The sequence below is a fragment of the Dinoponera quadriceps genome, unplaced genomic scaffold (assembly GCF_001313825.1).
Source record: "Dinoponera quadriceps isolate SergipeBrazil2010 unplaced genomic scaffold, ASM131382v1 scaffold777, whole genome shotgun sequence".
Lineage (NCBI taxonomy): Eukaryota > Metazoa > Arthropoda > Insecta > Hymenoptera > Formicidae > Dinoponera > Dinoponera quadriceps.
The window spans coordinates 1,216,984-1,241,047 of record NW_014555488.1 but is presented as its reverse complement, the minus strand read 5'-3'; the positions used below and the strand labels follow the sequence as shown (position 1 = coordinate 1,241,047).

General features: G+C 49.3%; 1 protein-coding gene across 5 annotated transcripts in view; it reads left to right on the top strand.

The window, feature by feature from the left end:
• Positions 1-24,064, top strand: part of LOC106744401 (probable Na(+)/H(+) antiporter nhx-9) — a 27,853-nt gene continuing 3,789 nt past the window's right edge. The window contains exons 1-17 of one of the 5 annotated variants that reach the window (XM_014619151.1): positions 1-1,903; positions 6,244-6,507; positions 9,933-10,129; positions 12,428-12,684; positions 13,463-13,680; positions 15,671-15,873; positions 16,534-16,623; positions 17,514-17,584; positions 17,948-18,166; positions 19,162-19,309; positions 19,460-19,600; positions 19,696-19,768; positions 19,845-19,949; positions 20,902-21,003; positions 23,016-23,183; positions 23,481-23,639; positions 23,785-24,051. In XM_014619151.1, the coding sequence (XP_014474637.1) occupies positions 1,420-1,903; positions 6,244-6,507; positions 9,933-10,129; positions 12,428-12,684; positions 13,463-13,680; positions 15,671-15,873; positions 16,534-16,623; positions 17,514-17,584; positions 17,948-18,166; positions 19,162-19,309; positions 19,460-19,600; positions 19,696-19,768; positions 19,845-19,949; positions 20,902-21,003; positions 23,016-23,183; positions 23,481-23,639; positions 23,785-24,017 (3,132 nt within the window). In that variant the 5' untranslated portion in view covers positions 1-1,419 and the 3' untranslated portion in view covers positions 24,018-24,051. Of the gene's footprint in view, positions 1,904-6,243; positions 6,508-9,932; positions 10,130-12,427; positions 12,685-13,462; positions 13,681-15,670; positions 15,874-16,533; positions 16,624-17,513; positions 17,585-17,947; positions 18,167-19,161; positions 19,310-19,459; positions 19,601-19,695; positions 19,769-19,844; positions 19,950-20,901; positions 21,004-23,015; positions 23,184-23,480; positions 23,665-23,784; positions 24,052-24,064 lie in introns of those variants that run through there. The other 4 variants (XM_014619152.1, XM_014619150.1, XM_014619154.1 and 1 more) reach the window with 4 other exon arrangements.

Below are 24,064 nucleotides of genomic sequence, written 5' to 3'. Positions count from 1 at the left end.
AAGCTTCTGTGCGCGTACCTGGTGGGAGCGAGAGGAGGGTGAAAGGAAGAGAGCGCTGGATAGGGTCAGGGTGAGAGAGCGAGAGAGAAACGGACGGAAGAGAAAGAAAGACAGAGTGTTATCATCCACCCGCCGTCGAGGGCATTGCCTACGCACGTTTTTGGCAGCGCTTCCCCGGCGTCATCGCCGTCGTCGTCGCCGTCGTCGCCACCTTCGACGAGCAGCGCGCGTCAGTACGCGGCCGTGCAGTGCTGCCGTGTCGGTCGTTGGTTCGTTCGGTCGGTCGATAGAGGCACGCCGGCGAAGGTGCGACACTCGTCCACTTCGATGAGTCCTCTCCTTGTACTTTATAATGCGGCGCGCCCGTTATCATCGCGCTCCTTCCCGTCCCTCCACCGCGTCGTCGCCGACGTCCTCGGGCCGCCGCCGCCGCGGTCGCGTGTCGATCAGACCTCGAGCTTATCGCCAGGCGACACCGTGAAGACTTGAGAGCGTCTCGGTATTCGCGAACGGTGCGTAAGACAAGCAGCGTCGTCTCTGCGAACGAAAGCCCGAGTTCGTCTTCTTACGCGCGGCACCCGGTGTGTGCGACATTCGGGGGTTGCGCTCGTCGGCCCTGTCGCTGACGTCTCTCTCCGGCGACGGGGGGAGCGATGAGGCTCCACGAGCAGCTGTCGACTTGTCCGGCGACGACGAAGCTGCCATGAGTCACGTTTAATTATTGGACTCGACGTTTCAGCGATTTACTGCCGCGATAGTCGATCGCGGCATTCGTTTCGGCGCTGTGACTCGCTCGGCTCCACGTTCAATCGCCGGACCGACTGGCCTCCACGCACGAGAAAGAGGGAGAGAGAAAGAGGGTGGGCTTCATCGAGCATTCCTGGAAAAAAATCTCAGCCAGACGCGGCGATCATCACCGGGGGGACGGGGGAGGGGGAGAGGAAAAATAAACCGCGACAGCTTTCGAGCGGGACGATAAAGACTACTACTCGTCGTCGTCGAGGAAAGTCGTGCGCCGCTAGAAGAGGAAGAAGGAAGAGAGAGTTCATTGACGCGGCTGTCGAAATCGTCGCTCCGGAATCGTCGATCGAGTCGGCGAATAGCGTGAGCCAGCCAGGAGAGCGATCACGCCGGGGGTGCGAGCGGGTCGAAGGGCGCAACGGTGGCTCGTGTACACATCGTGCATCGTGTGTATGAGTGCGTACATGTGACTGCACCCGGAGGGTAATCCGTCGGCCCCCTTCGCAGTGTACAGCCGCGATTCGGGAACATCGTGCCGAGCGCGTTCGTCGTCGTCGGGGGTTCCCTTCTGATGGTACAGCGAGCAGTGAGTCGCCGGCGACGGACGTGCGCGGACGACGGCGATCGACGGAAGATCGTCCTCCATTACCGTCGTCGTCGTCGTCGACGAGTCGTCGGATGCCGCACGGCCTCGCCACGATGATCATCCCCGTGCACTTCCTGCTGCTCGTCGTCGCCTGCGAGCCGGCGCGCGCCGGCCTCGCGCCGTTCCTCGGCTCCGCCGAGCGGATGCAGCCGGCGGAGGAGCAGGCCGCGCACGGGCCCCAGGCCGACGTCGGCGACTTCCCCAGCGACCCGCACAGCGCCTACCCCGGCATGGGCTTCGGGCCGATGGGTCCGGTCCGCTCGGCCCTGTCCGACGACGCCACCCTGCGCAGCCTGTCCTCGGCGAGCGGCGACGACACCGCCGGCCGGTCTAAGGACTCCCAGCTCACCGCGCGCTCCGCCGACGACGACGTCGCCGTCACCGCCGGTGGATCCTCCGCGCACGACGAGAACTCGCCGAAGCCGGAGTACCACATCATCACCGTCGAGTTCCCCCGCGTCGAGACGCCCTTCGTCATCGGGATATGGATCTTCTTCGCCAGCATCGCGAAGATCGGTAAGTCGGGGCGGGGTGGGCTCTGCGAAATTGCTTCTTTTTCTCCGTTCGTCCTCCTCCAGAACGAGAAAGAGCTAGGGAGGGAATTAACGCGCGAGATTTTCCGCTGGATAATAAGTCGTTGCGAAGCCCGGCGATGTTTAAGCGGAAGGAAGCGGTCCGGGTAGCTAACGTCTCACGTTTATGCGTTCTCCCCTGAGACATTTGCATGGATTATACGGTGCATGAATATTCCCGAGTCCGTGCCCGGGAATTATCCCTTGTAAGACTCGCGTGAACTTTTAAGCCCGGAAACGCTGAGGAGCAAGGACGCGACCGACTCGCTTTTTCCTCGTGAATCTCGTCTCGCCCCATCGCCGAATTGATTTTTAATCGGATGCCACAACCGTTGACGAACTTGACAAGCGTCGACAAAGCAGAGGCGATCCTCCAAACGTTACGTCGCGTAAACATTGCTCGCGTCCGGCGGAAAAAGCAGCTTAGTGATTATCGTCTATCGTGTCATCGTTTGTACACATCGTACGTAAATGTGAACGCGACGAATATGCGCTCTGTTTTATCACATCTAACTGGAAATCCAACCCAAATATATAACGATTTTTCTGCAAACCTTTTCGTACCTTCTTAAGCCACTAAATCTAATTGAAAAGCTATAGAAATATTGAGGTACTCCCGACTGGGAGCATTGGCACATTCGGTATGTACAAGCTGCAGGATTTCCGTATCAGACAAATATTTACATTAGACGACAGCTAAAGATGTCGATTTCGAAATTTTTCATCATTTTCGTCACGTATCGAGTAATCCGGCTCCAGTTCAGTTTCGCGCGTACTTTCACTGTGCGAAAGCGTTTAATTCACAACATAATTCCGTGCAACCGATGAGACGTAAATTTTGCAGAAGAAAAGAATCAGTATTCCGTCGGTAATAAGTTTTCGGATATGGCATCCCCCTTAATGGGACAATAATGACTTTCAATACCGCTCGACGGAGGTTGACGGTGCGATTGTGCGTTTCGAGCGATAAATTCGACGGCCTAATTAGATCCTCCAAGTCGCACTTGCAATTAACTTCTGCGAACGCGGGTGACAATTGCGCGCGCATGGCGATGTAATTGAAAACACGGCGGGCCGCACAATACAACGTACCGTCCGATAATTTCGAACTTGACGACCGACAATGCGGGATCTAAAAATTATCGCAATTGTGAATCCACTTTGCCAGCCATTGTCGCGATCGATGTAAACATCTGCCACGCTTTTATTAACCGCCTCTACCGGGCTGTGTCAATTTGCGCGCGCTAATGACGCTTTTCGACCGGCACGTTATTAGCGCATTCCATATTTTTCCGCTCGCTTACGCAACGAAGATACAGACGTCATTGGGAACAGGCTGTGCCACCGTCATTATACAAAAAGCTCATTACATTCTCTTTCCGCCGCGTTTCGTTTTTAATAGCTTACGCCCGGCAGGTCTCGGACGAACAAAGGGTCTTTTGTCGCGCCGAAAATGTCAGCGGGACGCGTTTCCGCAATTCGATCTGTATTTATCCCCCGCGACATGTCGCCGGAATACGGTTTTTCGGAGGAATTGCTCGCGCCACGGGGGAGGGGGAGGGGAGCGTCTTGCGACCCGCGATTTTGCGGCTCGCGCGGACGGACGAGGGGATCTTTCTCACACCCGTCCGGAGACCGTCGGCGGAATAATATCCTGTGACGCACGTAGACCTCATCTAAAATTACGCGAAAATTACACACGATTTTCAGCCTTACGCACGGAGAAAAGTAATTTCCTAACGCAGCAAGTCTTATGCTGTCGCAGCAAAATCTGTCAGTTACTGCATGGACAAAGCAAAACGATTCGTTAAGAATACGAATTCAGCCGGTCGCTGGATTATTTTTGCTGAATCTACAAATTATTTCGCCGTAAGAACGGATTAGTAAGTGCAAAAAAAAAACACTATTTCGTTGTAACAGCAAATTAACATGTATTAAGGATTCCAAATTCATTCAGTAGAATATTTTCTATCTTGTCAACAAAATTGTTTCTGCTCTAATTATGAATATTTCGCTAATTTCGTCGTTGTTATTATTATTATTTTATTATACGGTAATAATGTTCTTTGATACACTTGATGTAAAATATAGTGAAAATAAAATACTACCCGCCATAAATATATCGCCATAAATGAAAATAATCATAATTTCAAATTACAATTAAGAGTTACAAATTTATGCACTCTTAAACATTATCAACTAAGAAGGTTCGCTGTAAGTCATGACGGAAGGAGCTCTTAGAATTTCAAAACAAGTCAATGTAGCCGGTACACTTGTTGTAGAGAATACATATTCGGTTTGTACTGTTGTTTCTTCCATAAGTCGTGCGGTGAAATTCAATATAAAAACGCAAGAGGAATTAATCATTCAAGATAGTACATGCATACCAATAGATTCGAGTTATGCCAACTAAATTTTATTGCCGTCACAGTTGCGACATGCTGTCAACAACAAAATTATTTTTTCCCCTAATACCTAACATAACGTTGAAGATCATACAAATAATTTGAATTATAACGACCGAGTTATATCGGTTCTCTAATTATCACAGTTTCGAACTTAGATATAAATATATAAGACTGGAATTCGTGTCATTTTCCATCTAAGTGATAATACAACATATATGACACGCACGCAACACCTGTTCTTTCTTTTAATGAGCTTCACGATGCATCCGTAACCACCGGGAAAATGTGTTTACCAATCATTCTCAGAAGGTTGAATTTTCCTATTCGATGGAGCGCCCTGAAGCTCATCGAAGTGTTGCGATCTTTCCGTCTCTTATTACACACCATCCTGTCGGGTTGCGCAATTATATTAATTATCTAATTATATTCCAGCCGCGTAAATAAAAAGTGAAAGATTATCCGATATCGAAGCTTGGACTTTACTTTCTGTAAAATACTGAGGGATGACTCAGGGGTGACTTCGACAGTCAAGCACCCTCTTATAGCGGACCCTTCTGCTTTCGACGAGAAAACCGCAACGCGTGTCTCAGTGAGGAGGGAAAACCCTCTGCCCGATTATACGTAATTTGAGCACAATGAATACGTCGTCTCCGTCCGACGACTCACTCACCGATGTGCAGCGAACAACGTACACAGAATATCTGGCACGTTTTCGAACAACGTGATATCACAGTGCGATGTAACGTTCGCACAGGTCGCGCACATTCGCCGGAGCATCATCGGCGGGTCTTTCGCGGCTCCGGTGTGAAAGACACGTTATACCTGTGTGTGCTGCGCTCTGACACGGCACTGCCGAGAACCGGCGTGATAATTTCGACGAATAAAGCGCGAAACTGCACGACACAAAATCAAGAGTCACATCTCGCCTCTAATTAACCCCCTCCGTCCCAGCCGCTTTTCATCTGCTTCTTCATCTCGGCGAGCTGCGCTCCCGGTGACGGCGATTAGCCAAACCTGGGGATTACCTTCCGCGCGTTGAAATTATTTCACACTCGGTATAACCGTCAGGGTCCCCGTTGGTCCCCAATTTTAGCCTCGGAGTCTCTCTTTCGAACAGTTTCTTAACTATTTGTAAGGACCGATCAATGTTTGATTCCCTTTCCTTTTCTAGGAGTTCTGCGAGCAACAGAGAGAGAGAGAGAAATCGCTCTTTCGATCTTCGCTTCGACCGGAGATAGTCCCATTAAAGAGAAAAAATCGATCCTTCGGTTAAATTAACAACGGCGCTAACATAACGCTAAAGATTCCCGTCGAGATCGGCAAAAACGCCTTCAGATCACCCATTATGAAAGTGTTCGTAGAGATTTCCGATCGAAATTTCTCAATTATTCCCTAGTTTTTTATTGTGTTTTCTAGAGTATAATTGAACGATTCCGATCGGGAATCTTTCCGAACAGTTTCATGATAGCTGCCCAGATCGACGTGCGGATCGGAACGCGATCACGCTTTAAGGTAGTTGATCCGTGACGATTGTTGAAAAAGTAATACAACGCGAAAGAGTTCGATCAACGCTGCTTCGTTCTATCAGCAGCATCGACGTTTCGAATCTCCGAATAGAGTTCGAAGCTTCGAATATGCCGAATAGTACTGGCTGCTAGAATGAAAACGTGACGAAGCAGTTTTCGTATCTGTGATGAAACTTGTGCTAACTTTGATTTCAATTATCTCAGCTTCGGCACGACCAATCATTTCCTAATTTTACACGTTTGTGGATCGCATTTCGATTAACGCGCTCTTCAAGTTCGAAAATATTCGGATTCGAAAATTAATTGACCGATCGCCTCGATCGATCGCGATCACGCTTCAACTGATTCAGGCTTCCACATGACGCCGAAGCTCAACAAGATCTTCCCGGAGTCCTGCTTGCTGATCGTCGTCGGCGTGGTCGTCGGAGTCCTGCTGTTCCAGGCGAGCAGCGTCCACGTGTCGCCGCTCACGCCGGACACGTTCTTCCTCTACATGCTGCCGCCCATCATCCTGGACGCTGGCTACTTCATGCCCAATCGGCTGTTCTTCGACCATCTCGGGACGATACTCCTGTTCGCCGTCCTTGGGACTATATTTAATACGATGTCGATAGGTAGGTAACGAGGCGACGACGGAGGCGACCGAGAGACGCGCGCCGCCGCCGGGCGAATTTCGCTCGAATTATTTCTTTTCCCTCGGCGCCGCTCCTTCCAACTCGGCCGTGTCTTCCGCCCCGCTGCCCTCGTCGATTTCGCGCGCGCTAAAACGTATCGGCTGTACCCCGCAGAGAGTATCCCCGGGAGGAAAGAAGCTCCTCTCGTCGGAACTACGAGCGAGCGTGAGTCGATCGAGTGATTTCGAGCGGAAAACGTCGCATCAACGTGCCGCGTAGCCTGCGAAGTCACGCTCCTCGAGATCTTTTCCGCATCCTTCCTCTCGCATCGGGAGGATGTGTCAGGAAGGAAATTAGACGCGGTATCGTTACTGCGACATGATGCGATCCGAAAAGATGTCGAATCACAATTTGATTATCGGTCTTTTATTTGTCATTAGCACGTTGAAAAATGAGCCTGGATCTACCCGATAGTTCCTACTATCAGGTAAATCTACCAAACGCGTGTTGGTTGAAGGAAACGGAATTTCTGTGATTGTAAGAACCAAACTCAATTCGTGAGGATTAGAAATTTGGTTTCCTTCAACCGAAACGCGTTTAGTTGTTCATTGCCAGGTAGATTCAACTAAATCCATTTTCACTGTAATTCTCTTTAATTAGAAATAATTATTCTTTACATATAAATAGTGTATGAGAGGGATAAATAGGAGAGGGTAGATCCCCAAAGTCCCAGCGGTTTCTTCCCGAGACGTCCGGAGCAGTTTAACGTTACACCGTTAACATATGTCAGCCTTATCGAGAAGTGAAAGTTCGTGGAAATATCGAGTTTTCGTGCCGGGGACGTCGGCTGTGAGTAAAGCAGTCACTTATTCCTTTCCCGTGGACTTACGGGCTCTAAAACTTCAAACTAACGAGCTTTCACGATGGGAAAAATCGGCTCACAAATCGAACGTACGATCTGCCAGGGAAAGAGATATCCAACGCTTCTCGGGAGTTTTTCGCGGATGTTACCGTGAAAATGATCGCTCGACGATTTACACGTGACTGCGCGAAATCTACGAAGAATTTACAAGGAAATCGCGGACGATGCGACGGCGCTCTCGTAAACGAGTCGTTTTGCGTTTGATGTTTGCGAAGACGTGTACGGGAGGAGAGGAAACCTCGCGAACACCTCGCGAATGACCGCTTCTCCGCTTCCGAATTTTCGTTTCTCGACGCTGTCCGGTCTGTTCGCAGTCTAGCTCGAGTGCAAACGTTCGTCTCGAAAACACAGACGCGGCCTGAGAACGCGCGTACGAAAATAGCGCGCGCGTCGACGCGTCTGCTCACGTGCTCGCGTCGACGCCGCGGAACGCTGCCACAACTGTCATCCTGACGACAATCGCCATCGCCGTGCGATGAAGCGCGACTTGATTCCGCGGTGATCGCGAATCTCAGGCCCGGCTTTTCATTTTCTGCTCAACCTGTGTGATCTAAGACTTAAACTGGTGACGATGCAAAAATTCTGTTCTTCTTATCGTGATTAATAATTAAACCGATGGTTTTGTACGTAAGTTTAAAAGTTTCGTGATTAACCATGAATAGAAGAATCTTACGTTACATTACATTTTACAAACTTTACATTATCCTTTACATTATCGTCAGGTTAAGCTATAAGTTGGATGGGAAATGATAAATCGGGTTTCAGACGAAATGACTGGTCAGGACGTGAATTATTAGAGATAAGAATATTATCGTGTCATCTAGCAGAAATGAATGAATACGTCCGTAAAGGTCAGCGATAATAATTTACGGTATTGGATGTTTAATAGCTTCATGTGTTGATTCTATTACTTTCCCGATGAATTACAATGTTTTAAAGGTCAGATTCAGCGGTTGAAAAACTGTTTTTACTTGCCACTCCGGGGATCAAAATCGGCTCACTTTCAACCAAGTCCGTTCAACGAAAATTACATTGATACCAAAGGTCATTACGTTGAGCACCTTCTGTAAATGTAAACTTTTCTCATTTTCATCCAGTCGTCAACAAAATATCTTTATTCCTCGGAGATATTCAGGATGATAACAGTTATCGTCACATTCTCGTATAACTAAAGAAACCTCTCGTTAGGGAAAAGACAGAAACGATAACGATATCGGCTACAAACGACAGACGTGATTCCCCATTGCGAACGAAGTTTCCTATAGGAAAGGTTGTCAGTCGTATTTCTAGACGGTTACCTTTTATCGTCGTATAAACCGTCGCAAAAACTAACCGGGTCCAAGGTCGATAGATCTCTGCAAAATGTTACAGTATACCATTTGCGTGTTGTGAAACGAACATGAGAAGGACGTGCTTTTCTGCCCTCCCCTTTCTATAAATAAAATTGTGTATTAATTACGACGTGGTTTTTGCTGTAATTCCCTGGCATTTTATAGAACGCCTCCTCAGACGTTAAGCCTTTGATTACCGCGACAGCTTTGAATAAGGCGACGACAATTCGACACGATCTTAATTAATACGCAAGCAAACAGACAGGGGCTTGTATCATTTTTTTTTCGCGTCAGAAGCCGCGGATATTAGCAAACAGATCTCGATAACGATGACGCTCGTGGAAGACGCGAGAGCCGGCGAAGGTGCGAAGTATGATCACGGTTAACTGTCAAGTCACGAGATCGCCGCCTTAATTACTTTATCGCGCCGATGAGAGCCATAATTATCGTAATGCGACTCCGCGGCGTTCGATTAACCGAATTAATCGAATGAACGTCGCGGCGTCAGCCTTATCGCCTTCTCAGAAGCGACTCTAGGCGACCGTCGTCGCGTAATTTCCAAGTAGCGCAAACACGGTAAAAAGTGTTTAACGGTGCCACATGACGACACGTCGATCGATAATCCGCACGCGGCGCGATCTCGATTAATACACAGCCGTGTGTGCAATCGTCAGACCCGAGAGCGGACTTGGTGTTTGCGGTCGACGTTTCTCCTCGCGCTTTCGAGCCGACGAGAATCGGGCGATCTCGGGCGATTTCCAGCGCGCTGGAATCGAAATCAAAACTAAACGCGTCGCCGCCTCTTCGCCGCGCAAATCGCCCACGAGGGAGAAGGCGAGAGCGCGACGCATATACGAATATACGAAAGCGTGGGTGGTACCGCGGTAGCCGATAATGCAACATTTCTATCCTCGGGGCCGTTAATCTCGCCGTTTTCCCTCTTATCGCCGGCGGCGCGTTCAACGACATGGCGAGCGCGCGCGATCGATTGATCGGATAATAATAATCCCGATGGATTGACGATTCGTTACGGGCGCAAGCTTAAAGATGGATTTATGATGGACGGCGATAATTGGCGCGAAATTACGGTGCGGAAGAATCGTGGATTTTTCTCCCGAGCGAATTGAAACAAGTCCCGCTGTCTCTCTCGCGGACGGCTCTCTTTGTCGCAGGTATGTCGCTGTGGCTGCTGGGGAAAAGCGGCGTGTTCGGCTTCGAGACGCCCCTCCTCGACATGTTCTTGTTCTCGGCGCTGATCAGCGCCGTCGACCCGGTCGCGGTGTTAGCCGTCTTCGAGGAGATCCACGTCAACGAGATACTCTACATCGTCGTGTTCGGCGAGAGTTTGCTGAACGACGCGGTCACTGTCGTGAGTATCGCATCATTTACATTACACCGGACACGGTGTTATCAGCTATCGCGCGAACCGAGTCCGGGTCCACCGATGTTTAGATAAACGAAGATTAAAGCCGATCGATTCCGGTCGCTTCATTCGCGAAGCGAATGTAACAAACGAGAGGACTGAATGCGAAGGCTGAACGAGACGCCCCCGTTTCGCTTTGAGAGGGAGAAAGAGAAAGAGAGAAATAAATGCTTTTATTGTCACTCTGGGACAAAGTTCGTTAAGAACGTTTTACGTTCGAAGCCTTTAATTAATGCAATTTTGCGAAATTTAAATACAAAGCGAATTTGTTTATTTATGTTGTATACAATAGAGTAGTGAATAAAATAAAAATTACAAATAATGAAAGGGAAAAATGAAAGAAATTTATTTTAAGCACGTTATTTCTCTCTTGAGAAATGAAATGATAATGAATCAATGATAATGTTTCTGATTAAATCAGTAGAATATATTTCATCGATATCAATGAATGTTTACTGATCTCCAATGAACACACACTTTCATTTAGGTCTTCTACACGGAAAAAAAGAAAGAGAAAAGTCGCGGTAGTTAAATTAGTTGTAATATATGGACACCTAAAACTTTAGCAGTGTAAGCAACTTTAATTGCTGCAGTAGCACATCTTTTTGCTGCGGTAACAAACTCTTTTGCTGCTGCCGCAAATGTATTATCGTAAATGACATTTACGATAGTGCGTTTGCTACTGCAACAATTACATTTGCTTATGCTGCTAAAGTTTCAGGTGTCCATATGATACAACTAATTAAGCTATTGCAGCTAATCTTTTTTCTTCCGTGTATAGGTTTTCTATACATTGAAAAATAAGTTCGGTTAGATCTACCTGACAATGGGCGGTCAAACGCGTTTTGGTTGGAGGAAACAAAATTCCTTTTTCTTTTACAAATATTTGTATAACAAATATAAATTTTAAAGTTTCTTTTACAAATATAAATCTCGTTTAAAGATGAGTATGAAATTTATATAGTTCTCGGAGTCCATACAGTAAAGAGTCTTAGAAAGATACGGCCATATTGTAGAACGATTTTTGATATTTACAAGTTTGGCAAAGAGAGAGAGAGAGAGAGAGAGAAATAACGAACGCGATCGCAACGCGAAATGAAAAGAAACGAGCGCGGCTGGCCGATGCGAATACTAGGAGTCTTTATGGAGGTAAACTGCACCCCGGGCGAATAAATTGGACGCGAAGAGATAAAAACAGGAAGAATGTGTTCGGCGTGAAAGGGGACTACTTAGTTGCCGGGCTACTATTTTGATTGATGATCAGCGCGAAACGTCGCGAATAATCGGCGATGTTGCGAGAGAAGAAGGCAGCGATAGATTAAATTTACCCCGCGCAGCCCCTCGCGGCCTGTGATCGACCCTGAGGCTGACGTTGATTAATATTCCGCTAAAGCCTCGCATCAGAATGCATAATAAATAAATAGGAGCGAAAGTACGACGATGCTCGCGCGCGAAGGAACGCGCCGGGCTTTTGTTGCAACACGGCGGACGCGATCGATGCGACATCGATCCCTCCCGCCATTCGGCCTCCGTCGTAAAAGTGCGAGTCAAGTGTGCCGAACACTTTTTCACCCTCCCCCTCGCCCGTCGAGAATTAATAATGCGGCGTTCACATTCGCGGGATCGTGGGGCCATATGTCTGGAATACCGCGCTTGAATAAAACAGCGCGGTGTAACGCAAACACCCCCGTTCCTTGTAAATACGAGCCGTCGACGGTTTTATTAATGCATCGGCCGAAGCGTCGACACTTCGACGGTTATTAATACCGTTTTCTCTCTCTCTCTCTCTCTCTCTCTTTCCTTTTCTCTCTCTGTATATGCACAACTTAGTCACGATCCTTGGAAGAGGACACTTCCTTTCGGGCGAACCGGAAATAAAAGAACCGCGCGAATCGCGCTTCCATCGCGGGAATCTCCCCGATACATTTGTCGCCCCAATTTTTTCGGGGGCCATCGAGTATTCCCGCAAATAGGTCGTTACATCTCCGTTGTATTCCGTATTTATAGTTTCATTTCGTAGCGTTCGCGAGCCGGTTAATTGGCTTTCCGGAAGACGCTCGTGTCCTCTCTTGTCGTCGGAAATTGGGTCGGCTAAGAATGACGAGAAAGCTCGATTCGCTGGAATCACCATTTAGAATCGCGCTTTCGTCGTCGTCGCCGAGAGGCGACGGGGAGAGGAAAGCGTCCGGGAGTCACATGCAGCCTTCGGCGAGAATAAAAGGTCATCTAATACGGTATACGCAGGTGCTCTATCACATGTTCGAGACGTACAGCGAGATGGGCGCTTCCAGGATCATCTATACGGACGTGTTATCGGGCCTAGCCTCGTTCCTGGTGGTGGCGATCGGTGGCACGATCATAGGTATAATTTGGGGCTTCGCGACCGGCTTCGTCACCAGGTTCACCCACCAGGTGCGCGTAATCGAGCCGATCTTCATATTCGTGATGGCGTACTTGGCATACCTGAACGCCGAGATCTTCCACATGTCCGGTATATTGGCGTGAGTAAAATAAATCGTCGGCTCGCTGGCGGCCTATCTCGCTCGCATCTCCAGCCCCGAAATACACTCGGCAAGTAATCGCTAAATCGAGATGCCGGGAGGGGGATGGGCCGTGCAATTTGTCTTCGCTGCGAATCGAGGGATCACGTCGGTCTTTGACGCGAACGATTGTAACAACGATGATAACATCGGATATCACGCACGCGCACCCACTAATAACGCGATCGAGGGTAAGATTTTGGAGTCCTTCCCGTCGGTCTCGCGTTCGATTCCTCGCTGGAATCTCGAGGAGGACGCGAGCGATGTCAAAACGGGACAACGTCGAATGGAGCAACGTCGAAGAGAGCGAGCTCCGAGCGAGAGCGATGCGCTTTAATAAGTCGCTAAATCGGGAGACACTTGTCGTGCGATTCGTCTTCCTCATGAATCGAGAGATACCGGGTGTCCCGCACACACACACACGTACCGATAATAAGGTTGAAAGATCAGTGCTTGCGGCGGCAGCATCGACGGTTTTCTCGCTCTCGTCGACTCGATTCCACGTGGAAAAACCGTAGACGCGAACGTTTTGTCGCGGCTTGTAAACGGGATATTAATTGCGCCGAATAGAACGAGCTCTGAGTAAGCGGAGTACTTTAATTCCGCAGTTGCGTGTGCTATAATTGCCGGCGATTACGGACGAAGATTCGCGCGCGCGCGCGCGCGCGCTCGTGCCACGACCGTAGAAATAGCGAACGGACGCCACCCGTTTTGCGAGCCCGCGATCCTTTTATTCCAGAATAACCTTCTGCGGCATCACCATGAAGAATTACGTCGAGGCGAATATATCGCACAAGTCCCACACGACCGTCAAGTATACAATGAAGATGCTGTCGAGCAGCTCGGAGACCATCATATTCATGTTCCTCGGCGTCGCCACGGTGAACAATGCGCATAACTGGAATACGTGGTTCGTCGTCATGACGATAGTCTTCTGCTCCGTTTATCGAGCCGTGGGTAAGTGGGAACCAGATTTCATCCCCCCCCCCCATCCAGCGATTATGCCGCGCCGATTAGCTGGGATCAGAGGTGGATCTCGAATATTTTCAACTCTTTGCCTCCGGACGACTATTTCGAGGGATTTGCGCGAGAAACTCTTGAATTTTACATCGTAACTTCTCTCAAAAAACTTTGGAAATATAACAGAGTATTTTTGCTATACGTATTTTTAGTCGTCATTTCTGTTAAGTTAATCGGTTAAGTTAAATCGATCCGATGCACTCACGGTATAAAAAATATCTTTCACTTGTACTGAAATCGATCGTTGTTAAAATTTTTCTGTCAAATTTTTCACTCGCGTCAGTCGGACATATTGTGTCAGTGTTATCTCAATATTCTGTGTCGAGTCTCGATATCCAACACACGTAAGCGTTCCAATAACACGTTTTCCATTTCGATGTCAATTAGCATATTATGGATGTTACTTTTGTGTCAGTTTTCGACACACTCGTGTTGCGTTTTCAACGTATCCACCTCGTGCGTAAGTTAACACACAAAAATGTGCGTGGGACCGCCTCGGGACGCGCGGAATTTTGTTAAATTTAACAACCGTACGCGAGATTTCCCTTCTTCCTGATTTTTTTCTCTCTTGGCAACGAGCGAACGGGAGAGATCCGCCTCGAAGTGGCCGCGAGATAAAAGCGTCCTCTAGGCCAGCCTCTATATTAGCGGGATAATTTTGACTTACGGAAATGAGGAAATGAGGAAAAGTCGCGTGGTATAAATAGCGATTCGTGCCAGAAGGATTCGACACGATCGCGCGGGCCTTGACCGGCCAGCCGGGCGTTAAGGGCGTCACTTCGTCGCGAGTCGAGGCGCGTGTAAGGCGATATGGTTAAACGATGAAATCATAATGGGACTTGAGACAATTGACTTCTGCTTACACGAGCACCTTACGTCACGGCTTAGCGTGAGCGACGCGCTCGCTTACGGCTTCTCGGCCTAACCGGACAATTTGCCACTCGATCGCGCGGAAAGTTCGAGATAGGGTCGCGAGTCGCGTCGCGTCGACGCTTCGTTAAATAGATACGTTGAATACACTTGGATCGCGACGGCTTCGATTCTCGCCGACCTCGTGTAATTGGCGAACGTTAGCATGTTCATTACCAGCGTAACACACATTTAATACATTATGTAAAACGTCCGGTCGCAAAATTCAATTTGATAACTTTTATGCGCTCATGAGCGCAAACGCACACTCGGAGAAAACAAGTCACCACTTCGACTGTAAAAATGCAGCGAAACAGCGCCTTGACTGTTTTTATCGCGGGTATAGAAATTGAAACACCGTAGTAATGATCACATTTTTATGGTTACATCGACTATTTCTTTTTCTCTGAGCGCACAGACAGCCACAGAACGTCCTGGGATCATCCTGGACGTGCTGAGAACGTCCTAAGATACCCCTCCAACATTCCTGGACACATTCTGAATGATTCTGGGGCACGTTGTACTATCTGGGTACACGTAACAATTGAAATAGTCGTGTCACATCGGCTTCACGCCGCTCTAATCACGATCTCGTGGTTTTACGGTGTTAAATTCGCAGAGTTGTCACCTATGTAGTTGCAACCATGTGCTTTTCTATAAGTGAGCGCTCTATTAAGCTAAAACCGACTTCTAAAAACACAGCGCGGTCTTCGGTGGGCGACTTTCAATTTGAACGAGGCAACGAACGCGTTAATCGCTCGCGATCGCGAATGAAACGCCGAAAGGGACGCGCGTGGATTTTCACGGACTCCCGACGGTCCGCGGTGAAACGTCGAAACGACGAGACGAACGACGAAACGACCGACGCGAGCGAATTTTCACGGTAACCGAAATGGAAAAGAGGAGAAAAAGAAATAACGTCGCCGGCGCCGACGCAGCGGTGGTTTAATTTAATTTCACCGTCGATATCGCGCATCCGTACTTCCGTAATCACGAGCCGTGTCGCTTCGCGTCGCAGGCGTGATAGTGCTCACGGCGCTGGCGAACCAGTTCCGGTTGCACAAGTTGGACAAGGTGGAGAAGTTCGTGATGTCCTACGGTGGCCTGCGCGGCGCCGTGGCGTTCGCTCTGGTGCTCCTCATAGATCCGAAACACGTGCCGTTGCAGCCGATGTTCGTCACCACCACCATCGCCGTCATCTACTTCACCGTGTTCATCCAGGTGAGAGCGTAGAGAAGGAGAGAATGAGAGAGAGAGAGAGAGAGAGCTGGCAAGTTCGCCGTGCGATCGCGAGCGCCGAGCGATCGATGCGCGACGAACTTGATGCCGGCAGCGCGAACGGCGTTGCGTAACGACGGTGATGCATATGTTCCTCTGTGCAAGTGCAAGGCGTGCAGCGAGCGGCTCGCTCGAATAAACTGGGACGACCCAGTATTTTCAGACGCGATCGTACGCGGCACGTGCGCGTTTCGCCGAGTATCTCTCTCGACGGGATTTTCCTATCGCGGGGAGAGAGAGAGAGAGAGGAGAGAGAAGAGGAAAAAAGTGTTGTAGTCTCACCGTTAAATCCGTTTGATCGCCGATTAATAAGAGAGAGTGAGAGAGAAAGAGAGAGAGTGTGTATGTGTTCGGTGAAGACATTGATTGCAAAAAAAAAAACCGCCGCTTCTCGCACGTGTATGTCTTTGCTGCGCGGTCGATCGGAAAGTTAATATCGATGTCGCACACATACTTGAGCATATACAGCTTTGCGCCGGCAGAAGCGTTTATCAGCCGCGGGCGACTCTTCTCTGGCGCCGGCCAGATAATCCGCACGGATGGACCAGATGCGAACGCCTGCCTTCCCGATGACGGCGATATGTAATGCGCTCTTCTTTCCAGGGGATCACGATCAAACCCCTCGTGAGGATCCTCAACGTCAAGCGGGCTGAGAAGAGGAAGCCGACGATGAACGAGAGGATTCACGAGAGGGTACGTGTCGTCTTGAACTCTACCTCGGGAAAATCGCGACCATCGCGTCAAAGAGAGAGAGAGAGAGAGAAAGAAAGGGAGACGATCCGTCTCTTCGAGTCGCCGTTGTAAATTAGACGCGGATAATTCGACAAGATTGATGAAAACCTTGTTGAACAATGAATCACGCTCGCGACAAATCTCCCGGAGTGAAAGTTCCCTGGAAAAGATCACTCGAAAGATCCGATTCACTCTCCAAGTGACGGTAAAAGTACCGCCGCCCGGAGTCACGGGGGTGAATGTTTCGCTCGATCAAATCGTAGAATGAATTCTTGATCGATACAACGTTTCAGTCGATTAGAGCGAATCCGTGCCGGTGGAATATATACATCAGACTCGCTTTCCGATTTCGAGTGAACGCATTCATTCCGGCGCGGTTCAGAGCGGAGGAGTTGGAAAAGTTACTCGGCTCCGAGAGAAAGGCGACTCCGACTGTCGCTTTTCGGCCGGGAATTTCACCGGTCGGGGAAATGTAGAGAGCAATTACTCCGAATCCCGGTTTCTCGGCGCGCGTTGTGCCCTCCTCTTTTTCTCTCTTTCCTTTTTATTCCCCCTTTTTCCTCGGCGCGCAATCGAACGTCGCGACGCGGCATTAATCGACGCGAGGAATATCGAGCGAATCGGGAGACGACGCGCGCGCGTCGCCGCCGTCGTTCGTCACTGTCAAGCGGCATTACGGAGCGCGCGCCATCCGCTCGGCAATTTTTGCCCGAGGCTTTTCGACACGGCGTACTGCCTGTGTTTGCTCACGCGAGCGCGATACGGTAGCAAATTCTCGTGCGGATCGCGCACACCCGCGAACTACCGCCCGGCGAACTGAAAAGACAAATAACGCTCTCCTGATTTCCCAGATAATGGATCACACGATGGCGGGTATCGAGGACATTTTGGGGAAGCACGGCAACTACCACGTGCGGGATAAGTAAGATGTTTCAGCGATAACCCTGTTGTTTGCTCGTGCGCGCGATTCGGTATTCATGATTAACGATAGAAATCTCCCCGGAGCTATTAATACCGCGGAAAGCGAAGATAAACGAGACGAGACGGGACGAGACACGTGACGGATTTGCATCCTTCATTTGCGAGAGACGTCTTCATCGCGAGCGAAATGTCGAAATGAGAAGCAGTCGGAAGTCGATTTTGAAGCACGACCGTAGTCGTGCGTCGCAATAAAGTCACGTATACATCTTGGAGACTTATTACTTATCATCGTGGAGAAAGAATGACGTAAATGAGACGCGCCCCGGGGACGCTTTCTCTATCTCCGCGACCCGCTTTGCCGCAGATTCAAGCGATTCGACACCAAATTCATCCGGCCTTATCTCGTGAGAGACCACTGCGGCGCCGAGCCGAAGATCCTGGAGACCTACTCGAAGCTGGCGATGAAGGACGCCCTGGATTACATAAGAAGAAACGCCTCCACGATCGGCAATATCAGCGGCACCGAGAGCATGTCGGCGATATTCCGTAATTACAGCAATACGAACGGACAATTCAACGCGAGGTGAGCGCGTATATCCTGCTATGGCGACTCGTCCCGACGACACTTAGCTCGCGATAATTAGACGTAGCTAAATGAACGATTGCGTGAAGCAGCTGCTTCGGGCTGCATTCCAAAACGTGTTTCCCCTTCGAGGAAAAGTTCACTCCCGGTGGCTGTTCCGAAACTCAACGGGCGTTTACGATTGGTCCCTCTTACATCGCTCGCAAGCCATCGAGGAAAAATCTTCTCGAAAAGAACCTTTTGCAAAGTAGCCTTGAAGTGTGAATTTTCGAAAATGTAGACTACGTTCCGAAACCGTCGACGAGTAGAGTAACATTTAATTAACCAATCATGACGCAGAAATCTTTGCTCTTCTTGTTCTGATTGATCAATTAAGTGCTACTCTGCGCCTTCGGCTGCGACTTCGAAACGCAGCCATAGATATGTTTACCGTAGTTTAAGAAAATCCGGGATTTTTTCCATTTTCCCCGCGGATTTTTTCGCTCCCTTTCCCAGGGATGGAGTAACACGTTTGGAAAAACTCACGTGTGTGCTCGGTTGACACCCGCCACGTTTACTTCTTTCCGTAAAGAAGATAATTACGAGCGCCTAACTGAAGTTAATTCAATTAGTTCAGAATTTAGCTTCGGTTGAGTGTGTGCGATTATTTTCTTTGCGAAAAGAAACGAATGTGGTGGATTTTAGCCGACGCACTCGTGAGTTCTCTAAACGAATTTGTCCACCCTCGGGAAAAGAAACGGCAAATATCCGCGGAGAAGAAGCGAGCCTTTCTCCGAGCCTTCGGAACTATAGTATATTCGGCGAACATTAAGCCAGCCATTGAAAGAAGTATTCGATGCCTGCAATATGACGCTTACTGCGAGATTGCAAGGTATTCGGAGAAGCGGCACCCTCTAATCGTCCTCGGCGATACACGCGGACGCGCGTTCAAATCGGCATTCGAATCACTCGACATCCGCAAACCGGTGTTCGTAAACGGTATTTTCCTCCCTCAGCCCCAGCTGCAGCCAGCTCGAGGCGGGATGGAATATCGATCTGCAGGAACTCGAGTACAATCCCTCCAAGAAAGACCTGACGGACGCGCGGATCCACCATCTGCTCGCCGAAGAGCTCTGTAAACCGTACAAAAGGGTAGGAGAAAAAGTTACGGTCGTAGTCTAGGCTCTCCTCTCAGAGATCCAGCGCGATCTGATCTCTGATCTCCGCGTGATCTATCGTACGGCACGCGCCGTACGATAGACGGCGCGATTATACGGTAATGTAATGAAAAACGTTGATCACGTACGCAAACAGCACCGGCGCTTGAGCTACAGTCGGCACGCGGTGAACGATCGCGATCTCTCGACGCAGGTCAATTACAAGATGCACATGAACATCCGGCGGATGATGGGCGAACACAAGCATCGACACAAGCGCAGCAAGAAGCTGCTCAAAGTAAGGATCGATCGGAGTCGCCGATCGTCTGTCGCGTCTTTAATTCGTAATCCGTCCTTCCGCCACTAATCGATTTCGATCGAATGCGCACACAGGACGGCAAGCCGACCCACGTGAGCTTCCCGGAGTTCCAGCAGCAGAACGGCTCGACGAAATTGCTCCGGCAAGGTACGTGCGAAGCGCGCGACCGGAAGTCGCCCTGGGATTCCCTCCGTTGATCTTTTTTCTGGATTAATGTGCGCAGATTACATCAACGGCGTGCTGTACGAGCTGGAGAACGGGGAGACCTCGAAGCCCTCCAGCAAGGAGGACTGGGACTCGGCGATCACGTTCACCGCGCGAACGTCCGGTGAGAAACGCACGACTTTGCCAGCGCGATTGAACGGAGAGTAAAGGTTGATCCTCACCGTCCGTCCGTGGGCGGCAGACCCCCGGCAGACAATTTTCAACCGGGCTCCCAGGGGGATTCGTGTGAATTCATACGGAATATTAAAAATCCATATAGAAACCTATATAGCCTGTGAAAGTAGGCATCCACATGGATTTCTACGAAAATTCATAGGAATCCACATAATTATAATAATAGTATATATATAACTTTATTGGCCCCGAACGGTCTGATAAGGTAGTTTGGTAACAAGGCAAACGATATTATGCCTGATACGACTGCCTTGTTTAAGATATCTTAAGTGGATGCAAGTAGAAAAGTAGCGTTACACATATATATAAATATTATATAGTTATCACACAATAGTGTTGCTTATTATCTAGGACCGACTTTTTCGGCGAAAATCCCCAGAGACAAGCATGGGGTTCCGTGTGAATTCCCGCCTGGTTCTTTCAATAGAGAATAATGGTCTGCCAATCCGTCGAAACCGTTCAAGTAGTAGAATGACGTCAAAGGACGTCATATTAACGTCAATATGACGTCTTTCGACGTCATTCCGCTATTCAAGAACATTCTTGTTCATCCCCGATGCTTTTTGTATTGAAATATTCACAATATCCTCCACCGTCACCCTGATAATACAAGACCACTGAAGAGTGTTTCGACGCGGAATCGACGGATGCTCGTCTGCCGTCGTCTAGACGGGTAGTGAGAGTCAACCTTTAACCGGCAAGATTCGATTGCGACACGACGGTGATTAAACGCGGTTGATTAAGAATCGATCGCACGGCGTATCCAGACTCGCCGCTCGCTCGTCGTTGTCGCGATTGCGCCTCTCACGAGTTAGATAGATAATTAGCCTCCCTGTAGCTCTGACATGTCTAATGTGCACTTTAAAATCTCCAAACGAAAGATTCTCCCAATGTAAACGCCGACAATCAACATCCTACCACCACTACCACGTCGATGGACACGATTAATTCTGACGAAGGAGACTTGAAAATAGGACGCGACGGTACGTGTTTCAAGATAAAGGGAAAGAGCCCAAGCGTTTGACTTTGTGTTACTGCGAGGTGTTCTTTTCTTTTGCGCGGGGTGTCCCGGAATTGCAAGCGAGGACTCGACTGGCTGACGGAGCTCGCCTAGACCGTCATCGTAAGGGGTCATTCGCATGGCGCATTGAAAAAAGGATTCTGTAATAAGTATCAGAATTTGGTGAATGTTTGCCGACCGGACGTTTGATTGTTGCCGAACAATTTAGTTCTGTATACTAAATATACAATATACGGAAGTACTGCGCATACAGTATGCGGAACTGAATTATTGTATTTGGTTGCAGTAAACCAAATATTTGCTCGGCAAATATTAATTAAATTTTAGTATTTACTACTAAATCCTTCTTTCAGTGCTGATTTTCGTGCTGGATCTAAAGAAATCTGATAAAATAATGTGAAAGCGGAAGGGATGGGGGGGGGAGGGAGGGANAGGGAGGGAGGGGTATAAAATATTCAAATGTCGCGTGACGTAATTGTTGAATGGCTGTTAAGCTAATTTCCGCTTCAACCCGAAGACGATCGATATCATCCGACTCTACGTCAACTGATCTCTATTTCGAACGAATATTTTCCAATTCCGCATTAATTGATCTCCATTCTCGAAGAACGATCATTGCGATTTCGCGTCTGTCACAAAGCACGGAAGTCTCAGGTTTCCAACGGCTTGTGATCTTGGTCTCTCTGCGGCCTTTAGAACCGAAGATATACCGGCGTCTCGAACGATTAGATCGCGTTCTCGAGCAGCTCGGCGTTGCCGAAGGGAAGCCTGGCCACCTGCTGAGTCCCGGAGTGCGAGTTCCTACCCGATCTCGTAATTCAATACATAACTACGTTACATAAGCGGCCTTGCCCCTACCCTCTGCCAGCACGTCCGTTGGACCACGAGGTCGTTGACCCCGTTCGTGCACGGTAGTAGACACGGTGCAGCCGGCATCCACTGAGATACCGAGCGCGTAGAAACTCCAAACGGTCGTAACTCGTGAACGAATCGAGGAAATGCGGAAAGAAAGGCGAGTTTCTTGGCGCGAGATCCCGCGTCTCTCTTGGAGAGACCGCTCTTTTTTATCGTCAATTCGGCGAACGGCTGCGGTCGAACGTCGCGATAGATCAGAAGCTGAGAAATACCCTTTATCCCCGCAGTTTTAATTAAGCGATATTGAATTAAGTATTTATTATACAAGAGATGTTAATTTGTGAAATTTTAATCAGCAGCATGAAGAAAAAGGAGGTACCGAAATAGACTATCGTAAGCCAGAGGGAAAGATAAGAAACGTTGAATTCACCGTTCTTTCCACGCTAGATGTAGCGAGCTCTTAGTCTTTTTTGTTCTAAGCGATAAAATGCAACGCAATTCCTGACAGAAAGTGTGATTCACGCGCGGCCGAAAGTGTCAATAACGCTTAAATCTTAGGAACTGCGACGTCTGGCAGTGCTGGAAGCGCTTTTTTGCTAGAAATTACGTTACAATTTGGTGCTCAGAGCAAAAGGCTAAAGGCTTGTTACACGTATTGCGGACCCGGACTAACGTGACGATTACTTGGAATAAACGGCAAATGAGAGCGACTTTTTATCAGCGATTTTTGCGACAGTCCCATCGGCCAGTTGAGTATTCGCCTAATTAATTCCGAAACGCCCTGAATATATATTTGTATGCTTCAGATATCGTATCATCGATCATTATCATTTCACGAACCTCTCATCCCTCTCGATTGCTCGTCGCGAATCGGGAGGCTGCCGCGATTTCGGCGGGCTCGACCTTCTCGGTGGCGCGCAACACGCGAAAGCAATACCCACACGGTTTTGTTTCGCGAGAACGGCGAAGGGGCAACAAAGTGATCGATATTGAGATATGTAATTTTCCTCGCATCCGCAGCGCCGAGAATCGCGCTCGCCGAGATCACAGCGGTCTCGATCCCTCCCCCACTCTTTTCGCCGAATTTTGTTTCTTGCACGTGTGCGACGTTTGACTTAGGCGCGGAAGGCTACAGAGTCACCACCCCCACAGCCACAGAGACCATGTTACCGTGGAAACGCGAGGACGATTACGAGTCGGGTCACCCTATCAAGCAGAATGAATTCCCAGCATGGTGCTCCAACAAGGAATACCTCGCCTATAGCTCGCCCTCGGCCACATTCTTAGGTAAGACCGAGCGAGAGAGGAGAGAAAAATGTCGATTAACCGTCGAATATTAATTCACGAATGGAAATCCCGTGGCAACTTCTGGAGAAAGAGAAAAACCAGGGCTGACTCTCGGAGGATCGGCTAAAGTAAAGTCGCGAGTGACTGCAGAGTCGTCTCGCCTCTCGGCAGAGACGAGAAGAGAAAAGAAATGAAAGAAAGAAAGCGATCGTAAAAATTCACGTCTCAGCGTGACACCAGCTGACGACTTTCGTCCCCGGCCTGTCCGTTTTCACGTCTTTCTCCCCCGTCTTTCAGGTGGGATCGAGCAGCCGAAGGTCCAATCCGTGATTGGCCTATTTCGACGCGAGAGCGTGTGCACGCCCGACAGTATCGATTGCCAGGAGACCGTCGAGGAGGCCGACGAGACGGACGAGTATACCGTGACGAGAATGGATTCCCCCGCGAAAACGAAGGGTACGTGACGCAAAGCGGAAGGAGGGTACGTGTGTTCTTTTTCATTTCTTCTCTTTTCTTTCCCCCCTCCCCTTTTTCTCTCTCTCATCGCTGCGCGAAACGTGCTCGAATCGCGTGCCTCGCCCCTTGCCTTGCGCGCGAGAAGAGCGCTCACGGCCGAGAGAGGACGGGACCGGTGACGGGGTGGAAAAAGTCGCGCGTTTCAGGAGCTCCCGGACGGCTCGCGATAACCGCGGCCACGTGCCGTCGTCGTCGGACGAATTTCAGGCCGGAGATCGTGAAACGATCGAACGTATTCGGAGCGACGCGTCGGAGCCCGGCTGGGAAACTTCGGCGCCTTTGACGTATGCGCTATTTTTTTTATCGCATGACCGCTGACCGGTCCGACGATCAGCGTCACACGTAGGCCCCCCCCCCCCCCCCCC